General features: G+C 51.8%; 2 protein-coding genes across 5 annotated transcripts in view; both read left to right on the top strand.

Moving 5' to 3' along the window:
• EHD1 (EH domain containing 1) overlaps positions 1-3,617 on the top strand; it is a 29,354-nt gene extending 25,737 nt beyond the window's left edge. The window contains exon 5 of the mRNA XM_028709968.2: positions 1,737-3,617. Within this exon, the coding sequence (XP_028565801.1) occupies positions 1,737-2,261 (525 nt within the window). The 3' untranslated portion in view covers positions 2,262-3,617. The remainder of the gene's footprint in view (positions 1-1,736) is intronic.
• Positions 3,618-9,462: 5,845 nt separating this feature from the next.
• Positions 9,463-12,665, top strand: part of CDC42BPG (CDC42 binding protein kinase gamma) — a 56,803-nt gene continuing 53,600 nt past the window's right edge. For 2 of the 4 annotated variants that reach the window (XM_077920059.1, XM_077920058.1), the window contains exon 1: positions 10,551-11,288. In XM_077920059.1, coding sequence (XP_077776185.1) covers positions 10,733-11,288 — 556 coding nt within the window. In that variant the 5' untranslated portion in view covers positions 10,551-10,732. Of the gene's footprint in view, positions 11,289-12,665 lie in introns of all 4 variants that reach the window. The other 2 variants (XM_028710002.2, XM_077920057.1) reach the window with 2 other exon arrangements.

Raw genomic sequence — 12,665 nt, 5'->3', positions numbered from 1 at the left:
TGTATAGTGCGTTTGGGACAGGAGCGGGTGGGGCTTGGGTTTGCCTGGAGAGCAAGGCGGTCCTGGAGTCTTGCTGCATGTTTGTGTGTGTTGCAAGAATCACAATGGTAGGGGAAACTGTGAAGCCAAATGATGCTTATCTTGATTCCTGCAGCTCCTGTTAACTCCCCCCCCCCCCCATCCTGCGAATCACAAGAGCAGGCGCTGGAAAGAATTGCGCGAGGAAAACCGTGAAGCCAGCCAATGCCTCTACATTGCTCCATCCTTGTTTCAGACATTGTGATACATCGCGGTGTTTAGCTGGTGATACATCACGATGCTGAAAATTGGCGGCTAGGCTCTCCTTATGATGTTAGTTGTGATTTTTGCCTGCCAGCTTAAAGACCACAGACCTCCTGCCTCTGAGCACCAGTTGCTATGGGGACGGCAAGTGGGGAGAGTGGTGCTGTTGCGCTCGGGCCCTTTGGACTGATGCTGCAGGTGGGCTCCTCTTCCCCCGCAGTCAAGAGGCGGCGATGCTTCTGAAGACCAGTCGCAGGAAACCACGGGAGGGTAGAGTGTTGCTCTTGTGCAGGTCCTGCTTGCAGGTTTCCCATTAAGGTCAGCCACTGTGAGACCAGGATGCTGGACTAGTGGGGACCCAGCAGCATCCAGGCTGCTTGTTAACATTCCCAATGGAACCTCCAGACCCAGAGGCAGTCTTTCTGAACTTCCAGGTTCTTAGGGACGTTTGGCCACTGTTGAGAACAGAATACTGGATGGAAAAACTCTGGAGAAGTGATTTGTAGTTCACAGCATGTTATTCTTTGAAGGGGAACTACTTAAAAATGATTTACAGGTGGTATTTAACTCTGAGTAGGCTTGCAAAGATGTAGAAGACTGAATCAGATATGTGCTGGAGATGCAAAGAGGTTGAGGGAACGTTCTTTCATATGTGTTGGACTTGTAAAAGGTTAAAAGAGTATTGGGAAATGATCCATAATGAATTGAAAACAAATGTTTTAAAGTACTCCCCCCCCCCCAAAAAAAACCAGTCCTTTCTGTTGGGGATAATTCAGACTGAAATTCCCAGGTGTCAAAAAAAGGTTATTTATGTATGCCCCTACTGCGACCTGTGTTTTGTCAGCCCAAAAATGGAAAACGAGTGAGGTCCCAACCAGAGTGGCGGTTTAAGTTGACAGAATACACACAGCTTGCAGATTTAACATATAGAGTAAGAGAACAAGAAGAACATACGTTTAGGGAAGATTGCAACACGTTTATTGAATATATGGGAAATAACTGCGTACAGCTGAAATCGCTGGTAGCATTAAGATAAATTCAACAGTGTAAATAAGTTATGGTGAATGAAATAATGGAATGATGAATGGTATGTAGTTTTTGTAAAATATGCAGGGATTTATGATACATAAAATGAACCATGGAAAGAGAAGTCATTTATATTTTAATGATGTAAAAAATGAGTACAGTCTTACCTCAGGTTATGGACGCTTCAGGTTGTGCATTTTCGCGTTACGGACACGCCGGAACCGGTTACTTCCGGGTTTCAGCGCATGCGCAGACACAGTGCTGCGGGTTGAAAATGCTGTGGGTTGCAAATGTGCCTTCCGCATGGATCACGTTTGCAACCCGAGCATCCACTGTACTTTAAATTGTAAAACAGAAAATCTAATAAAATTTATATACAAAAAGAAGAACAGAATGCTCTTCACATGCCCACCTTGTTGTCCCCCCAGGAGCAGCTGCTTACGCAGGACTTCAGCAAGTTCCAGCCGCTGAAGTTGAAGCTGCTGGACACGGTGGACGACATGCTGGCCAACGACATCGCTCGCCTGATGGTGATGGTGCGGCAGGAGGAGGCTCAGATGCCCACGCAGGTGGTGAAGGGCGGGGCCTTCGAGGGCACCATGAACGGGCCCTTCGGCCACGGCTACGGCGAGGGGGCGGGCGAGGGCATCGACGACCTGGAGTGGGTGGTGAGCAAGGACAAGCCCACGTACGACGAGATCTTCTACACCCTCTCGCCCGTCAACGGCAAGATCACGGGCGCCAGCGCCAAGAAGGAGATGGTCAAGTCCAAGCTGCCCAACACTGTCCTGGGCAAGATCTGGAAGCTGGCGGACGTGGACAAGGACGGGCTTCTGGACGATGAGGAGTTTGCCCTCGCCAACCACCTCATCAAGGTCAAGCTGGAGGGGCACGAGCTGCCTGCCGAACTGCCCTCTCACCTGGTGCCGCCCTCCAAGCGCAGGCACGAATGATGCCACCTCCCTGTCGAGCGGGAGGGCCCCCCCGCCTCTTGACTCTGCCCAGCCCTTGGGTGGGCCGCCTGCCATCAGGAACTCGACTTTGAACTCCCCCGCCCCACGAGAACAAAAGACGCCACCCCAAACCCACAGATGATTTCGTTTTTTAAAGAAATGTTTTAATACATCTGCTATCTTTGAGGCAGTCGTTTTGTGTGGTGCTGGGGAGGGATCGCCTGTCAGTATCCTCTTCTCTAGACGAGAGCCTGCAGGGGTGGGTGCCAGGGGTGGTGCCAGTCCCAGCACCTGTCTGACGAGGGGCTCACCTGGGCTGAGGCCCACACCTTGGTGCTTTTAACTCCCGCAGGTGGCTTTCCCGGTCGACACTCGAGAGGGTGTCCATTAGTTCCTCGCACCCAGTGGTGTTTGGGTCCTGGTTCAGGGCCTCTGGATCGTTGTGGGGCCAGCCCCCACTTCTTGGGTGACGCCACCCAGCCTTGGCAACCCTAGGGTGACCTCCTCACTGCCCCCCCCCCACGCCATCACAGTCACTTTCTGAGAACATGCACCACCACCTGTTTCGACACCTCAGACTGACGCATCACTTCCTGCTTTGCCTAAGAGGTGGTTGTTGTTTTTTTGACATCACTTCCCCCTCCACCCACCCACCCTGTGCCTTTACAAAGTGGTGCTATAATGGGATTTAATGGGACCAGCTGCTCACATCCCGGTGGCAAAGGGTTAACGCTCCCCTTCCCCCCCCCCCCACGCCATGCAGGCACTGGGCAAGAAATTGATAGGGAGGTGATGGGGGGTGGCATTGAGTGGAAAGGGGGGGTTCTCCATATTGCACTGATATTCTGGCAGGGGTGGGCTCCACGGTTGGCATGAAGGTCTCCAGGCATGAGCTAGACCCTGCAGTCTGTTTGGCTCAGAAAATCCAGGACTTGTGCATGGGAAAGGATTTGAAGATTTGAAGGTTGTACGTTGTGTCTGAAGAGAAGGGAGGTTTATGATGGTCTTTGTTACCCTCCAGGCCTGCCAAGGATGGAAGGAGATATAGTTGGGGGTTGGCATTACAGCCTCCCCCCCACCCCCCCAAAAAATGACATCAACCTCTCTGTGTGTGTTTGGGTCGGAGGGATAAATGATTTCGCCCACCCTGCCCTCTGCCAGAAGGTTGAAGGAAGATGGGCCAGTTTCTTAACCCTGTAGATGGAACATGATTGGCTGAGTCTGCCCAGAGCTGCTTATTGGGATTAGATCCTGCTAAGACCTCGGAGGGGGGTCAAAAGTGCAGCTCGGTGTCAGAAGCAGAGGGAGCTGTTGAATGTTCCACCTGCATCCCTTGCATTAAAGTTGATTTTTGGAGATCTGCAGCTGCCTGTTCATTCCCCCCCCCCCCCAAAACACACACACACACACACTTTAGTATTTTAAAAGTTTAATAACCCTGTGCTCCTCCAGTGCCAACAAGACGGGCTGTCGTTGACTACACAGCAAAGCCAGAAACTTCAACCTGGATGAACCTGGAAAGGTGTAGTGCTTTCAGTGGGGAAGATTAGGGTTCAGTGCAAGTCCTTCTTAGCCTGAGGCTCCACAGGACACAGCTCCCTAGAGTTGGCATCTTGTCTGTCTCGGGGGACAGTAGAGGAGTGTGCCTTTGGGGGTGAAGTCAAACCACTGGAAGGTTGCAGCTCCTGCTAGGGCTGTAGAGACCGATATGGGAGAGACATGTTTCATTGCAGCCGGGGCAGATGAAGGCGTCCGGTTTTGCTGCTGCAGATGCACCAGGGTGTTTCTTCTCTTCTGCGTTCCTCCCAGCGGTCATTCCTCCTCTGGTCATTGTGGATGCACGACCCGGATGTCCGTCTCCAGGCACTGTGGTCGTCTGCAAGGGATTTCCATGTGGTGGGGTTTATGTAGCGAGCCGTCCTGTCCCCCTATGCATCCATGCCAACAATTGAATTCTGAGGGCAAGGAAGCTTGCATGTTAGGTATCAGGGTGTTGACAGGTGCAAATTATGTTTGTGCGTATTGCAAATGCAGAAAACTCCCGGCTCCGTTTCATTGAGGATTGTATGATATAAATAACAAGTCACCTGTCCGGTTCGTGGGTTTTTATCTCTGAAAAAGAGTGCTATTTCAGTTAATGTGATGGTTTTCCCTGTTGTCATGGAAATGTTGAAAGATATTCGGAATTTTCACCCTGAAAGTGAAGGTGGCCAAGAGAAAGCAAATAGAGGAAAGGTTTTCCTCCCTCTCTCATAGCACTAAAATATATGGCCCATCCCATGAAGTGAAATGTTGGAAGATTCAGGGCAGATAAAAGAAATTCCTTCTTTATGCAGCAAAGCGTTAACCTGTGGAACTCCCTGCCACAGGAGGCAGGGATGGCCACCATCTTGGATAGCTTTAAAAGAGGATTGGACATGTTCCTGGAAAGGAAAGGGCTATTGATGGCTACTAGCCAGGGTGGCTTCTGCTCTTGCCTCCATTGTTGGAGGCAGCAATGCTTTATGAAAACCATTTGCTGGAAACCGCAGGAGGGCTGAGGGCTCTTGTGCTCAGGTCCTGCTTGCAGGTTTCCCATAATAGGCATCTGGTTTGCAACTGTGAGAACAGGATTCTGGACTAGACGGGCCTGATCCTGCACGGTTCTCCCCATGTTCTTATTGCTAACTTGAGGTGACTCAAAAAGGTCAAGGCTAGGAATAGCCATTCATTAGCAGGTATTTCCCCCTTCCATCTTCAGCCAGAAGGAAGTGATTGGAAGTATCTGTTCCCAACAAACCACCAGTTGCTGTTCTAGCAAAATCAGGACAAACTGTAGTTGGAATCATAGATTTTTTTTTGGAAGGAATCCTGAGGATCATCTTCTAGCCGCGCAACTCCCTGCAATGCAGGAATATGCAGCCGACCCATACGGGGATCAAATTGGCAAACTTGGCGTTATCAGCACCATGTTCTAACCAACCGAGCTGTCCAGCTGATTAGTCGGTTTAAAATAGGATTGGCTTTGTGCCAGCCAGAACGGGAAACTGTGGTTTGGAGGTGGGTCGTTCAGACAAGCCGTATTTTAAAATAGTTTGTCGTGGTTTGCACAAAACGATTCTCATTTGAAAACAAAAGCGGGTACTTCTGCTCTTGTATAAAGTGGGAGATGAATTGATGTAGTCCCCCCCCCCCAAAAAAAAAACAGCTTAGGTGTTGCATCTAAGCACAGCCACTAAGTTAGATGTGGGGTGGAGGAGGGGGAGTTTTACACTGGTAGCTCTCAAAAGGAGGAGCAGGCCAGGGAAAATGGGGGGGGGGGGGGGCCTAGACACTGGAGACAGTGTGCTGGGAAAAGTGACGCTGGCTGCCGAGAGAGAGAGAGAGAGAGAGAGAGAGAGAGAGAGAGAGAGAGAGAGAGACGGAAGTCTCTCTTGTGCCCTTAAAGGACTTTATGATTGGAAGCTGGTCTGATTCCCGTCTGGTGCAGTCACCCCCAGGAATGCCGGTGTGCGGCTCGATGAGGCATTCCTTCCCATCCCCATTTAGAAAAGGGTTTCCTGCAGTCCAAGCATTCCAGCTTATCTTTGCCCTGGGCTCATGCCAACATTCTTGCTTACAGCTGGTCCCAGGGGCCAAGAAGCAGCCCGGAGCAAGCGAGGAGGGGTGGGTGGGTGGGTGGAGACCCGCAAGGCCCAGTCTCTGGGCCTGCAGAGCAGCCGGCTCTTGTCTGTAATGCCACAATAGCTTCGAAGGGGCTGGCTAGGCAGGTGGGGGCCATGGCAGCTGGAAGATTCCTCCTCCATGAAGCCTTGATCCGTCCCTGCCCCAGGATCACAGCTGAGCAGCGAGGGGGCACTTTCTTGGCTGGCAGTGTGTGTGTGTGTGTGTGTGTGTGTGTGTGTGTGTGTGTGTGTGTGTGTGTGTGTCTGGTGCCACCGCCCAGCCCTCACCAAAGCCAAGTGCTCTGTGACAGGCAATCGGGGGGGGGGGGGCAGAGGGGATTCCAGTTGCAGTCAGGTGTGGGTGCAGTTTTTCAGAGCCGTAGCTACAGGGGGACTAGCCATGTTTTTTGCCCCGGGTGAAACCTCCAGAGGGGTGCCATTGAGGCTCCCAGCCTGTGACTTTTGTGTGTACGCAAATGCGTGTGGAGATGAGCGCCAAACTGGGTCTTTGACCCAAGTCAAAATCAGCCTCGTTTCCCCCCTGCAGTTTTTTTTGGACTTGAGAGTTTCAGGCATGCAATAATCTGTTCTGGGCACCACCATCTCTCCCCCGCCCTCTTCTTCACTTTCTTCTTCACCCAAAAGTTTGAGCCAGACCTAGATGTTCAAATTATTTCCTCGAAGGAACCAGAGTTCTCTTCCTATTTCCAGTGAGTTCCTTTTTTAGGAAGTGCCAGAGCGCTCTTCCTGTTTTATCCCCGCAACTCTGCAAAGTTGGGTGGACAGCCAGTGGCAACTTATCTCTCCCATTTGATCAACCTGAATCAGCGCAGGGTGTACATGCCGGCAAGACTGAATGTATTACTTTCAGCAATACTACAGGGGAGATTTCAGAAAATACCATTTGCGCAGAGACTATGACCCTGTGGACAGAGACAAATAGAATCAGTTGTGCACTGTGCTTTTTTTTCTTTAAAAAATGTTTAGGGGTACTCTCATTTTGACTTGAGGAAATCACCATTTTATAGTTCAAATTGGGGGAAAAAATACAGTAAATGGAGAAAAGTACAAAGATTCACACAAAAAATTAGGGGTATGCGTCCCCCCCAGAAAAAAGCACTTTGTTCTTTTGCCCCTGGTATCAAACAATTTGATCTAAGTTCATTAATCAGTTGGTTGTTAGCAGGGAGTAGCATTCAGATGAATGCAAGGTAGCCTTCCTTATGTTTACTCAGGATGGGGCTAAGATGGAGATAGTAGCCAGGTTTCTGCAACACATGATGAAGATTCGTGAACGTTTTTGCTGAGTGATTTTATTGTACTGGACCTTATTGGAGCCTTGTATATACGCCAATAAAGGTTTTGAGAATTTGAAATATAGCTGGGGTCAGATTGTGCCTGGCTCCTTCTGCGTGCCAAGCAGCTTCCCTGCCACTGAGCCGTAGCCTCCCCTGTGAAGCCTGGGATCAGGCGAGAGAGGGCAGCAAGAATAGGGCTGGGGCTTAAGAGGAAGAAGCTAGCAGTGCTATGGGAGGGGCTTCTTTTGGCTGCTCTCACCTCTTAAAAAGCAAAAAGATTCCTTCCTGTATTCCAAGGATAAGTCTGTTCCCTGCAGAGAGAATAATCCTGTGGACGCTTATCTCTTTTTCCCTAAAGGTCACATCATCTCACAGGCCATCTTGAGCACCTGGCAGTATTCTTGAGCCCATCATCTCCTGCCCTGTTTGGAGCAGAGTCCAAGGAAAGAAACTCACAAGAGTCCAAGTCCTGCTTCCTAGCAGTGTGTGTGAGAGAGATAGAGAGTCTTGCTTGCAGGAGCAGAGGTGGGGCACACTTGCAATCTGGGCATGCGCACCCATTTTTGTGGGTGCCTACCAAGGGGAAGCATGAGGCTGCTGCCCTCTGCTGGCTGAAGTCGCTGTTTGCATGTCTAAACATAGAACCATCAAACTGCAGAGTTGGAATCGTAGAGTTGGAAAGGGAACCCCAGCGGTCATCTAGTCCAACCCCCTGGAATGCAGGTATCGCAGCTCAGTGATTCCAGTTCCAGACTGGAGGGGTGTGACTTCATCCAAAGCAGGGTACTTGTGTTGAGACAAACTTCCTCAGTAAAGATAGGAGTGAGGGGTGGTATGGCTGGGTCAGGGTGCTTTGGAATTTAGCCACTCCCAGTCAGTAACCCCTGGGAGGTCAGGGATGCTGTCTGCATAGCCACATTGGGAATACTTTGTACAGTTCTGGTCTCTCAACCTCAGAAAGGATGTTGCAGAGTTGGAAAATGTTCAGAAAAGGGAAACTTAAAATGATCAAGGGGGTGTAGCAAATCCCCTGTGAGGAGGCTTGCAGCATTTCGGATTTTTTAGTTCGGATTCAGGAATCAGCAAACTTTTTCAGCAGGGGGCCAGTCCACTGTCCCCCAGACCTTGTGGGGGGCCGGACTATATTTTGGAAAAAAATGAACGAATTCCTATGCTCCACAAATAACCCAGAGATGCGTTTTAAATAAAAGGACTAATAATAATAATAATAATAATAATAATAATAATAATAATAATAATAATAATAAATAAATGAAAATTTATATCCTGCCCTCCCCAGCTCAGAGCAGCTAACAACAATAAAAGTAACACAGCATTCTAAAATCAATTCATTTTAAAATCAATTCAAAATCAAATTAATGGCAACCATTGGGCTGGTGTAAAAACATGCTGATTCCCGCACCGTCCACGGGCCAGATTTAGAAGGCGATTGGGCCGGATCTGGCCTCCAGGCCTTAGTTTGCCTACCCATGCTCTAAGGGCCTTTTGTGGCAAGTGGGTGCAGAACCGTCTGGAGGTAGCTGTGTTTGTTCTACTCCCCAAGTGTGAGTATTAACTATTGTTGCTGTTTTTCCCAGCAGAGGGCAGTGCAGCTTCATGCAAGCTGGAAATCTCCCCCCCCCCCCCGCCCCCCGCATAGGACTTTTGGATTGGGCATGTAGACAGGCGCAGGGCAAGGGGGTCAGGTTGATGATTCCGCAGCTGGAAGAGGAGGCAGCACAGCGGCAGTGGTGCTAATTTATGAAACTTGCAGTCCCCCGGTGCTTAAATGTCTTTGGAAAGGGAATTAGATGGAACTATCAGGGATGCGGGTGGCGCCGTGGGTTAAACCACAGAGCCTAGAGCTTGCCGATCAGAAGGTCGGCAGTTCGAATCCCCGCAACGGGGGGAGGGGGGTTTGAAAGCACGTCAAAGTGCAAGTAGATAAATAGGTACCGCTCCGGCGGGAAGGTAAACGGTGTTTCCGTGCGCTGCTCTGGTTCGCCAGAAGCGGCTTAGTCGTGCTGGCCACATGACCCGGAAGCTGTACGCCGGCTCCCTCGGCCAATAAAGCGAGATGAGTGCCACAACCCCAGAGTCGGCCACGACTGGACCTAATGGTCAGGGGTCCCTTTACCTTTAAGCAGGCATAAGCAGTCCATGGCTATTAGTCATGGTGGTTATATGCGACTCCAAGGCTTAGGGAGGCAACCCAGTGCCATCTGCTGTCAAAAACAAAACAAAACTGGAGGTGACACCTAGATGCAGTTTCTGAATGCCTAGTGCAGATGGCTGATCAGTCTCCATATGCTGCCTTATTGAGCTATGATTTGGAATGAGATAAGCAGGGCACCTGCTTTGCACGCAGGGAGGTCCCAGGTATCTCCAGGTAAAAAGATCAGGTAACTGGTGATGGGGAAACCTTTCTCCAGAGGGAGACCCTGGAGAGTTGCTGCCAGGCAGAGTGAGCAATGCTGGTCCAGACTGTATTTGCAGCCCTGTGGGACAGGTGCTCTCAGGGCTGCTCTTTGCAAGGGGGGGAGAGTTGGTGGCCAACAGGCATCCCTCCAGTGCAGGGCCGGTGCAGCCATCTCTGCCTCGGGCGGCAAGACCCACAGGGGCAGCAGAGCCCTATATAGATTTTCATTCCCTCCTTGTTCCCCTTCCTCCCAGGTGGGGATGGAGGTACCATTTTGTGCACCAAAGGGACACGGGTGGGAAAGTCAGTGGTTCGAATCCGCACGACGGGGTGAGCTCCCGTTGCTCTGTCCCAGCTTCTGCCAACCTGGCAGTTTGAAAGCTCACCAGTGCGAGTAGATAAATAGGTACTGCTCCGGCGGGAAGGTAAACAGTGTTTCTGTGTGCTCTGGCTTCCGTCTCAGTGTTTCCGTTGCACCAGAAGCAGTTTAGTCATGCTGGCCACATGACCCAGAAAGCTGTGGACAAACACTGGCTCCCTCAGCCTGAAACGAGATAAGTGCCGCACCTCATAGTCGCCTTTGACTGGACTTAATCGTCCAGAGGTCCTTTACCTTTCCCCTTTTTTGCCATTTTATGATTTCCATTAGGTGCCAAAATGACAGTGGCCCGTGATGAACACCTCAGGTGATCTAATAGGAGGGTTGGACCTGACATTCTGTCCCTGCCACCATTACCCTTCCCTCTCAGTTTTAACCCTGTGGGGGGGGGGGAAGCATAGAATCATAGGATTGTAGAGTTGGGAGTCCCAGGGTCATCTAGTCCAACCCCCTGCAATGCAGGAATGTTATTTGTTTACTATTCAAATCTTTTGCGACTGATTCAGTTGGAATTAGAGGGAAGGGTCACATCTGGCATCCCACCTCACCAGCTATGCATGCAGATGGTCCCGAGAGCTTAACCATAGGGATGGAACTGGGAGCATAAGGTTCTTAATTTCAGGGTCGTGGGTTCGAGCCCCACGTTGGGCAAAAGATTCCTGCGTGGCAGGAGCTAGACAAGGTGCCCCTCGTGACCCTTCCCAACTCTAGGATAGGAGCCTCGCTGCTCCATGGTCCGGCATCCTGTCTTCACGGTGAGCCCTCCGTGGCGTCTCCGCATTGGGCTGGGAAAGAGCCCACACCTGCAAGCCCGGCGATGCGCTGCTGCCAGCCCGTGCCGGCAACATAGAGTAACCGCAGGGGCGCGTCTGGGGCATCGGCGCCCGGGAGGAGGGTGGCGCTGGTCCCTGCGGGCGCTCCCGCTCCGGCGGCGCCCTCGCCCTCCTCCTCCTCCTCCCGCTCCCAGCTGGGCCAGGTGTCGGGTTGCGCCCATCCCACCAGCATCGGGGCGGGGCGCTCCTCTGGCTGCTCCAGCGTCGGCGGCGGCGGCATTGCTGGCCGGGCTCCCGCGGCGTCCTCGCCTGTCCCGCTCCAGCTCCGCGGCGGCGATCATGTGCAGCCCGGTGGAGCGGCGCCTGGCCGGGCTGCGGGAGGCGCTGCTGGGCGAAGGGGCGGCGGCCGAGCCGGGGCTGGAGGCGCTGCTGGACCTGCTGCTCTGCGTCCACCAGGAGTGCAGCGGCGCCCCCCTGCGGCGGGAGAAGAACGTGCAGCGCTTCCTGGACTGGGGTGAGTGGGCAGCGGCAGGACTCTGGGACGGAGGGTTCCTGGGCGCGTGCAGAGCGCCTATCCGGCGCGACGGGGGCTTGCGGGGCCGGGGCCAGTCAGTTCCTCGGAGTTAAGACTTCTCCCAGGTGGAAAGCAAGGAGCTTGTTTAGCGAGGCGGAGAGGAAGGTCTGGGGTTGAGTTCTGAAGCATGTAAAGTAGTAACATAAAATACCAGAAGAGGTGAAGGGGGGGCGCGGTTCATGAAGGCGGTCTAGTCCTACCCGCTTTTTGGCTGGCACGTGTCCAACAGGTGCCTCTGCTTGAAGATCTCCAGCCAGGGACAGCCCCACCACCATCCACCCCCGGCCAGGCCATTGGCTCCCTTGGTGAACCCCTCTTGCTGTCAAGAAGTTTCTCCAAAATCTGGTGCCTTGGATCTTAGGCTTGGATCAAGGCTTTCTGGGACAGCAGAGATTTACTACCTAGATGCATTCCTAGTATGCACATGGCTTCCCCTCTCTCAAAGGAATTCTGGGAACTGTAGTTTTCTGTGGTTCCATGGCGCCTGTATCTCTGTGAGGGGGGAGCCGCAGTTCCCAGGATTATCTGGGGGAAGGCATGTGTTTTAAGTGGGCCTTAAATGTATGTTGTACATCTGCCACTGTGCCCAGTGCTTATCTGACACTCATTCGAGTATCTGAATTGCAGAGGTATCACAACCTGCAAACCCGCCCCAATTAAACACACCATGTTTTGTTCAGCTTTACTACCTGGGGCTCGTTTTCTATACCCCTGACCATCTTCACTGCCGCTCTCTGGACCTGCTCCAATTTGTCTACATACTGCTGTAGAATGGGTACTTCTCTTTAAGCATGTGCAGAGTGCCTCCCTCCCACTGATTCAACCTGCGGGATTCAGAGAGTAAAAACACCCACAGACATCACTACCACGAGGGAGTGAGAGCTACTGAAGGGGACCACCCAAGCCCTCTTCTTTCACCCACTATAGACTAGGGGCCGTCAGCGGGGCTTCTCCCCAGATGTTTTGGATTTTTAACTCCCATCTGCTCCAGAATCCAGTATGGCCAATGGTCAGGGGTGATGGGAGTTGTAGCGTACAACATCTGGAGAGGGTACCCAGCCTTTGCTGTTGACCATCATGGCTGTGGGAATAAGGAAACTGGTTGCTTGGGGTGAGTGGTGGACAAACCGGACTGATGCTTATCGCAAGAATGGCAAAGCTTCCTTAGCTACGCAGAACTCATCAACATGGGAACCCAGTTTATACTGAATCAGACCATTGGCTCTAGCTAGCTCAGTGCAGTCTACACGGATTGGCAGCAGCTATCCATTACTGCTCCCAACCCTACTTGGAGATGCCAGGAATTGAATCTGGGAG

This window comes from Podarcis muralis, chromosome 16 (assembly GCF_964188315.1).
Source record: "Podarcis muralis chromosome 16, rPodMur119.hap1.1, whole genome shotgun sequence".
Taxonomy (NCBI): domain Eukaryota; kingdom Metazoa; phylum Chordata; class Lepidosauria; order Squamata; family Lacertidae; genus Podarcis; species Podarcis muralis.
Note: the sequence above shows the minus strand (reverse complement) of the source record. Positions and strands in the feature narration are given on the sequence as shown.